This window comes from Tamandua tetradactyla, chromosome 23 (genome assembly GCF_023851605.1).
Source record: "Tamandua tetradactyla isolate mTamTet1 chromosome 23, mTamTet1.pri, whole genome shotgun sequence".
Classification (NCBI taxonomy): Eukaryota; Metazoa; Chordata; class Mammalia; order Pilosa; family Myrmecophagidae; genus Tamandua; species Tamandua tetradactyla.
Window position 1 is genome coordinate 18,456,136 of NC_135349.1, and position 8,460 is coordinate 18,464,595.

Consider the following 8,460-nt stretch of genomic DNA (forward strand, 5'->3'; position numbering starts at 1 on the left):
AGGACAGTGTGACAGATCAGTGGTAGAATTCTTGCCTGCCATGCCAGGGACTTGGGTTTGATTCCCTGTACCTGCCCATGTAAAAAAAAAAAAATGTTGAATGAAATAAGTCAGACACACAGAGATTGCATGACACCACTCAAATGAAATAGCTAGAATATGCAAATACATAGAGAAAGTTGCATATAGGTTAACAGGGATGGAGGGGAGAGAGAATGGGGAGTTAATGCATAATAAGCATGTGGTTTCTAATTGGGGTTATGGGAGAGTTATAGTAATGGATGGTGGTGAGGGTAGCACAATACTGTGAATGAGATTAATCCCATTGAATGGTATGCTTGGAAGTGGTTGAGATGGGAAAGTTCATGTGTTTCTATTTCCACAATTTAAGGAAAAAAGAGCAACTAAAGAAACAATGACAAATGCTATACATGATCCTGAGCTGGATCTAATAATGGAGAAGAAGCCCCAAAGGACATTATAAAGAAAACTGAAATATAGCTGAAAACTTTATGTCAATGTTCTTAAGTTTGGTAACTGGTTATATGTGCATATACTTGTTCTTAGAACATATACATGAAACTATTATGTATTCAGGAAGCATGATGTATACAACATACTCTTTGATGTTTAGAAGGTTGATAGATTGCTCAATCAATAGAGTGATACAGCAAGTGTGGCAAAATGTTAGGACTGGTGGGCAGATCGGGGTATGTGGGGGGTATGTTGAAGTTCTTTGGGTTTTGTATTATTTTTGCAACTGTTCTATAAATTTGAAATTATTTCAAAATAAAGCGTTTAGGAGGAAATGAACATTCAAAAAATATATAAACATACCATCCATACCCTTCCGTAATCTCTTTCATTTAATATATCGTGAACTCATTCTTTCATAACATTGTAAAAGCTGCATGGTAATTTTCATATGCATGTGTCATAACTTATTTAAGTAGTTCTACATTGTAAAACGTTTAGGTTGTTTTATAGCCTTTCCCTTTCTTACACATTTTGGCAAATGAACTTCCTTATAACTTATTTCCACATTCATGACTGTCATTTAAATTCTTAAATTTCTACAAGTGGAATTTCTGGAACAGAGTTTGCACAATCTTAAAACCTCTTATATGTATCACTTAATTTGAGCAATAGAATCAAAAGCCCATTCAGCCAATGTCTTAGCTATAAAAATGCTTGTGAATTCTGTGTTCAAATTTTGATATTACCATAAATGCATTTGTTGAGAATGACTGAAATCACCATAGAATGAGAAGGTGTAATATAAGTTTTACCAAAAAGTAAACCAGCACATTTATCCCAGCAAACTACAAATTTTAGCAGAATTCTAGTATTTTTCAATTCATGCTTTAAAAACTTTTTTTCTTAATTTTAAAAAAAATAAAGGTAGTATATTAATGTTGCTGACAGAGCGACGCGAGAATTAAGACAGACACATGTTAGGCCAGCGGAATAAGGGAGGGCTCTATGGCTGGAATCATGAAGTCACTCCAGGACGAGAAGTGAACCGTTATAATTAAGGTCCTTGCGCAGCAAACAGCTATTCACGGACATCTAACCACCCACTGCTCAACCCCCTAGCATAATAATCCTTTGTTTAATGTGCCGCCCCTTTCATGTCATCACCTGACCCCTGCCCTTAAAAACTGCCCTCGCGAAAGCCCGTGCGCGAACTCACCTCATTCCCTTTTGGGTTCGGTGCAATCTGCCCGGGAGCGCAGCCAATAAAGCACGCTCATTCGCAATCCTTTCTCTACTTTCCTTTCTCTCAATTACCTCATATCTTAAAACCTTCCAACACAGATTTCTGAAAATGGGAGGAGGGGACTCTTGAACTTCTAGAGCCAAGAGCCCTTTACTAGTTTTGTTCAACGTATTTATTAGTGGTTACTTCCAAAGGCAGGAGGAAGTAATTAATCTTTAACATTAATTACAATTATGCCAATATGTAAAATACAAGAAAATGCAAAACCTTTTAAGCTAAGTTTATCTGTGAAATCTCTTCAAAGAATAGCACATTCCAGCCCCCAGCCTTTACCCTTCAAAGCTTCCTTGTTGGATATGAGTGGTCTGTGGTGTTCCGCAAGAGCTACGTGACCCAGTGTTCCAGATCACCGTCTCAAGGTTTAACCTGAAGGTCAAAAGGTCTGTTTCCCACACATTAACCTTTAATTTTAGGGGAATATTCAAATGAAATTCAAAACATATATAATACAATGATTCAACATGGATGAACCTTGCAGACATCCTCTTGAGTGAAAATAAGTCAGACACACAAACACAATATTGTATGGCTTCATTTATATGAAATGACTTAACTATACAAATTCATATAGATAGAAAATAGATTACAGGTTACTAGGGGCGAGGTAGGGAAGAGGGTTGGGGAATGGGAATTAATGCTTAACCGGTACAGTTTCCATTTGGGGTCATGGAAAATTTTTGGTAATGGATGGTGTTAATGACAGCACATTGTGGATGTAATTGATACCACTGAATTTTATCTTGTATATACATATGTATACAATAATTTTAAAAATTAATATACATCATAACCTATAGTCATAGGGGGAAAAATTCTACACTCAAAGTTCCTGTGCCACAGCTGCCTAGGTCTATCTTCTGAAGGCAACCAATGTTATCAGCTGCAGTTATTTTATGTTTTTTTCTCTCCATTTTACACAGCCTACTCAAATTTACGCCTTGTTTTTTTCTCTTGAAAGTTTATCTTGGAAATAATTTCCTATCAATACACACTTCCTTATTCTTTTTCGTAGCTGCATATTGTGTAAATGGACATAATTTATTTTAGTAGTATTCTATTGACGGAAATGTAAGTTTCTGATCTTTTGCGCTCATAAAATAACCGTGTACATAGATCTAACATTCCTTCTTCGCTTTAGAAATTAATGACTTAGCCAAGTATAATTAAAATAATTTCTGTTCTGGTCTGGATTTCTTTCTTCAACTGCCCAAACTTTCAATCGCCCTAAGTTCCTCTTGTGCCAGGATGTCTTTTACAAAGCCCCTTTTCTCCCTCTCTGCTTCTGAATTATTCCAAGGCAAGTACAAAATATTATCGTCTGTAAAGTCTGAATTCCTTCAAAAATACCTTAAAACTGTTTTTCACAAAAGGCTTTTGCATTCTGCTGCTGTTGAAAGATGGGACGGTTGTTTTAAATTCTGCTACTTCTGAAATTCCTGACAGCCATCCGCGCAGAAATGAAGGTTCCATTTCTGCTCCCTCTTCTTCATATTATCTCACCCCACCCCCAAGAACTTTACTATGAAGCCACCTATGAAATGCCACCAGTCAACTTTTCCCCCCGACTGCAGCGATTCGAAAATGTGACACCATTTCACACCAAATACACCAAATCACAGGTCCTTGGGGCCTTTACAATTGCTATTCCCTGGAATTCTTATTCTTGATAACCAAAGGACTTGCTCCCCCCACTTCAAGGATTCTGTGCAAATGCTAACTCTTCAAAGAGGTCTGCCCAGACCAACCTCTAACTCCCTATTCCCCTTACCCTGCTTTTTCTTCATTTCACCACCACCTGATTTATTTTTTTGAATGAATACTAGCTGCCTTAGGAAATAATTCTCTAGTGTTTCTGATTCATTCCACAATCGGAAGACAACGGCAAGCACAAGAACTTCCGGGTTCCTAAACAACCCCGGCGCCAGCTCATGACGAACGACGAGGCGTCCCGCTTGCCTTACGCACTTCCCAGTGACCTTCACGGCCGCAGGGAAGACCTCAGACTGCGCGGTGATTGGCTGAGGGCTCGCGCTGATAGGCCGTGGGCTCGCGCTGATTGGCCGCGGGCTCGCCTTAATTGACTGCGGGGTGACGCTGTCCTTACTCTCCTTCGCAGTAGCTGCCAGGCTTGTTTCTCAGACTTTCGTCCTTCTAGAAGCTACCGCCGCCTGGTTGTGATGCCGCGTGGAAGCCGAAGCCGTACCTCACGCATGGCCCCTCCGGCCAGGTAAGGATAATAGCGGGGCTTGGGGCCGAGGCGTGGGCGGCCCGCCGCTGCAGGCACCGTGACGCAGAGGGTGCCGCGCTAGGCTGAGGCGTCGGCCTGGGGGAGGCCGCGAGTGGGGGCGTTTGAGCCAGGTGTGCGGCCCTGGCCGGCGGGACAAGCTGGGTGGGAGTAGGTGCACTACACGTGTCGGTAGATGTCCTGTTAGTAGCTGAATTCTTTTCCTGTGAATTATCAGTTAAAATACCTTAGGCAAGTGCTTGTTATAAGCTTTTGCCTATACGCTATTGTAAAAACAGGCAAGTTCTAAAAAAATTGGACTTTTGTGATGAAAATCAGGTAAAATGTCAAAAATAGCAATGACAACAACAAAAAACAATGTAAAAGAAGGATAGTATAATCGGGAAACATTTCAATTCAGTGAGTAATCATTGAGCACCGATAGTACTTTAAAATGTATTGCTGTGGTATATAGGTACAGTAAAATAGAACTAGCCATAAAAAGGAATGTAACGCTCATACATGTTACGACATGGATGAATCTTGAAAACCTTATAGCTAAGGGAAATAAGCCAGTCACAAAAGGATTAATATTGTTTGATTCTACTTACATGAGATATCTAGACAAAGTAAAGAGTAAAGACAGAATGTAGAGAGATTACCAGGAGATGAGGGAGGGGGAGTTGGGAGTTATCTCTCAGTAAGAGTTTCTGTTTTGGTAATGGTTGGTGGTGATGGTAGCACGATAATGTGAATGTAATCAATGCTACTGAATTGTACAGGTTAAAATGGTAAATTTTGTTATTTATATGTTACCACAATGGAATGTTATAAACGTGTTGCTGATTACACCGCATAACCTCAGAGGTAGATGTTATTCCTGTTTTACAGAAATAAGGAAATGGGAATAAACTTAGAAAGCCAGGTTTCAAACCTGGGTTTTTTGATTGCACGTTCAGGACATAGAGCACAGTATCACATTCCCTCCCTTACTGTCCTAAATTGGGGCATCTCACAGCATACTCGCCCTCTCCTGATAATTTTTTCGATAGCATTTAGTACCATATAACGTATTTTACCTGTTTGATCCTTCAGTAGTATATAAACTCCATGAAGGCAGAGAGTTTTGTCTCTTGTTCACATTGTATTCCCACCACCTAGAATAATAGGTATTTGTGTGTAATATTTTAAAAGGTTATTCTGTGTGATGTTATTTTGAATTGCTGATTATATATATAGAACAGAATGATCAAAGGTTAAGAACATTTGCGTTTGGTGTTTTTTGGTATTTTTTTTAAAAATTTTAAAAATTAAAAAAAAAGTAATTCTGGGGTTTATTATAATATACAAATTGTTTTGTTTGTTTAAGTTTTTAATTTCCTAACCTGGTTGAGCTTGGGAACTTTATAGTTTGTGTTCTTCTCTTTCACAGCCGGGCGCCTCAGATGAGAGCTGCGCCTAGGCCAGGGCCAGCGCCAGCAGCTCAGCCACCAGCAGCAGCCCCACCATCTGCAGTTGGTTCACCTGTTGCTGCACCCCGGCAGCCAGGTTTGATGGCCCAGATGGCAACCACTGCAGCTGGCGTGGCTGTGGGCTCTGCTGTTGGGCATACTCTGGGTCATGCCATCACTGGGGGCCTTGGTGCCGGGAGCAATGCTGAATCCTCAAGTCCTGACATCACTTACCAGGTAAGATTTTTGGCAGCATTGCCCTTCCATGAGTGTATTTTATGAGAAAACCTATTCATTTGTAAGTTCCTTGTGTCTTGAAGGAACTGTATTTAAATTTAGAATTCACCATACTGTTAATAGGAAATGGGTTATCAAAAGCCACATTTAGCAACTGAGTTAGTGCCTTAGGCCAGCATCAACGAGTATTGTACAAATTATATTTCTTCCCAAGGAATAGGATTGTAGCAGTCCAACTTGGCTCATACAACAACCATTTTCCCCTTCTTTTAAATATTTTATCTCTGTGACTGTCCTTGCTAATCCATTCTCATTCCCAATTAAGGGTTCAGAAATCTCATAGCTGATTTCTTACCTCATGTTTGCAACTACCCTTTTCAGAGCTATGTGGATTTTCTCTGAGTATGTCTGTATTCTCTATGGTATTTCTAGTATGTTTGAAATTCTCATCCATCTATTTTTGTCATAATAGTCCCAGTTTTTCTCTGTGAAACTCCACTTTAGTCTAAAGATACCCAGATAACTATCCTACCTTATTTGTATCTTTGTTTTTTAGTTATTTACAACTGCAATTTTGTTAGATATTTGCTTTCTGAATTTAAAAATTTTCACCTTCCATATTCTTTTATTTTGATGAAAACTAATTTGTGTCTCTTTCTAGTTCTCTTTCCCCATTAACCTCAAAGATAGTGGACATTGCTCTTTTTCCAGGTGTAGATTTGATTTCCTTTCTCAATGGTCTTGCATGTTCTGCATTCACAGGAGCCTCAGGGAGCCCAGCCAGCAAACCAGAGGCAGCAGGAGTATGGCCCTTGCCTCTTTGAGGTCAAGCAGTTTTTGGAGTGTGCCCAGAACCAGCCTGATGCTAAGCTTTGTGAGGGTTTCAATGAGGTGCTGAAGCAGTGCAGAATTGCAAATGGTAGGTAATTTATCAATCCATAAATGAAACCACATTTACTGAACTCACTGATTGGTGCTTCTGGAGCCTATAGAATTTGGAAATTCTGTTTTTAATAAATTGAGCAGACAAATTAGATATTTTGTTTAAATTTCAAATTTTATAACTTGGAACTGGCCCAGAGATTTCTAGTCCTTGTCTTAAGCCTTTGCCAGTTGTGTTCTGAATCTGATTTTACCTCAGACTATCCTTAGAAAGAAGCATGAGTGTTACGTCTTTTCTCAGTTGTGCAAAGTGTAGAATTGAAGTTTTGTTAGTTGCAGGATGCTTTCAGTAGCTTACAAAGGAAATCAGTTTAACATTGGATCCCTCCTCTCGTGATTTGGAAGACTTCTGTATTGTTGAATATTTGCAGCTAACTTCTAAAATTTTTCTGTTTGCAGGATTAGTGTAATCTGAAGTTGAAACTGAAGAAATGGAAAATCTGATCTAATGACCAAGTTAATTTTGCCTAAGACTGTAATTGATAGTGAAAGTATAAAGTATAAAATCACCAGTTAAACCTCTCTATCAGTAGCTTCTTTGCTTCAGAATCACAAAAGGAGAGGGTGTTCTTATAGAAGAGTTCACTGAGATGTATAGAGTTTGGGGCTGGACAGATGTTTGTGTTGCCTCCTTAAACCAGCTGCTGTAATGTTATTATCTGTGACTAATTAGAATAAAGTGATTTTCTTCCAAGGTATGGTGTCTTTTAAGTGAAAAGTCATCAGTTGGATAAGGTATATGAATGCAGACTGAAAATACTCATTTCACAAATTCGTCTTAATGTGTCTTTGAAGCTCATTTAGTTTACTGTCATTGGATATTAAATTAGCATCCACCCAGAGGATCTGACAGAGCTCCCTGAGGAACTTTTGTAGAGAAATAGTTGTGTAAGGGATGGCTCAGTAGCAAACATGCTGCTCATTAAAAAGGATCCAGGGGTTTCAGGACTTTGGGAACCAGCAGGAACAGAAAACTTTATTTAGAATGCTAGGTGTTTGTAATCAAGTGGCTCATAAGCGGGATGTGGGACTAGACCCCATTACATGAGTGGGTTCCCTGTAGCCAGACCAGGACTACATATTACTGCTTCCCTGTATTTAATTGGATGAAAATAAAAATTATTGTCCAAATCCAGGCAGTTCTTCTGTGAATGTTTTTCTTCTACCTAGAAGACTCAAAACCAAGCTGGAGCTGCCATTACCTGCCCCATGTTGTCTTTGTTTTAAGGGGGTAGACTCACTTGGAAGGAGAAGAGGAATAGTTTCTTTTCTTAAATGAACCCAGTTCCATCCTTCATAGAGAACTAACATTTTCACTCACCTCTAAGCTTACCTCTGCCCTACATTTGGCTGTGCAGTTTTCCCACTCACCAGTGTATTTTCATAGGTCCTGTTAGATATCCGAGTTTCACAGGCGTCCAGTACTATGAAGTGAATGAGCTGTTTGTTGAATGAGTTGCCTCTTGTCCTCAGCTATGTTCTTTGAGTGTCCCACCCCACACCTCATCTACCAATTCCTGAAAAGGGCCATGACTCTAGAAAACCTGAACGATGTCAGAGAATTCACCCACAGCCAGCCTACCAGCCCAGTCCCTCCTAGGTACAGCAGTCGGCTCCTTGACCCATTCTGACAGTTCAATACATCGGAGAGTGCTCAGATGCCCTTCCTGTCCAAGGCATCATGGTGTAGGCTGGGTATCCAGATAGTGAATCACTGCATCAAAGAAAAGTAAACGAGTGGTGATAAAATAGCAGCCTGGCTGGCCTGCCCTGCCTTCTGGGAGTGCTGGTTGCACTGAGAAGGGCAGGGTGTAATCTGGATGCAT

General features: G+C 39.8%; 1 protein-coding gene across 1 annotated transcript; it reads left to right on the forward strand.

Annotated features, from left to right (window-relative positions):
- The first annotated feature begins 3,825 nt into the window (after positions 1-3,825).
- On the forward strand, positions 3,826-7,328 carry CHCHD2 (coiled-coil-helix-coiled-coil-helix domain containing 2). Its single transcript, XM_077141051.1, has 4 exons — positions 3,826-4,007; positions 5,437-5,692; positions 6,455-6,611; positions 7,034-7,328. Exons 1-4 carry the CDS (start codon positions 3,958-3,960, stop codon positions 7,042-7,044), a joined length of 474 nt encoding a protein of 157 aa, XP_076997166.1. The 5' UTR covers positions 3,826-3,957; the 3' UTR covers positions 7,045-7,328.
- The last annotated feature ends 1,132 nt before the right edge of the window (positions 7,329-8,460 follow it).

Coding starts and splice junctions, on each gene's coding strand:
- CHCHD2 (XM_077141051.1), top strand. CDS start 3,958: ATGCCGCGTGGAAGCCGAAGCCGTACCTCACGCATGGCCCCTCCGGCC. Junction 4,008..5,436: donor CGCATGGCCCCTCCGGCCAG/GTAAGGATAATA, acceptor TCTCTTTCACAG/CCGGGCGCCTCAGATGAGAG. Junction 5,693..6,454: donor GTCCTGACATCACTTACCAG/GTAAGATTTTTG, acceptor CTGCATTCACAG/GAGCCTCAGGGAGCCCAGCC.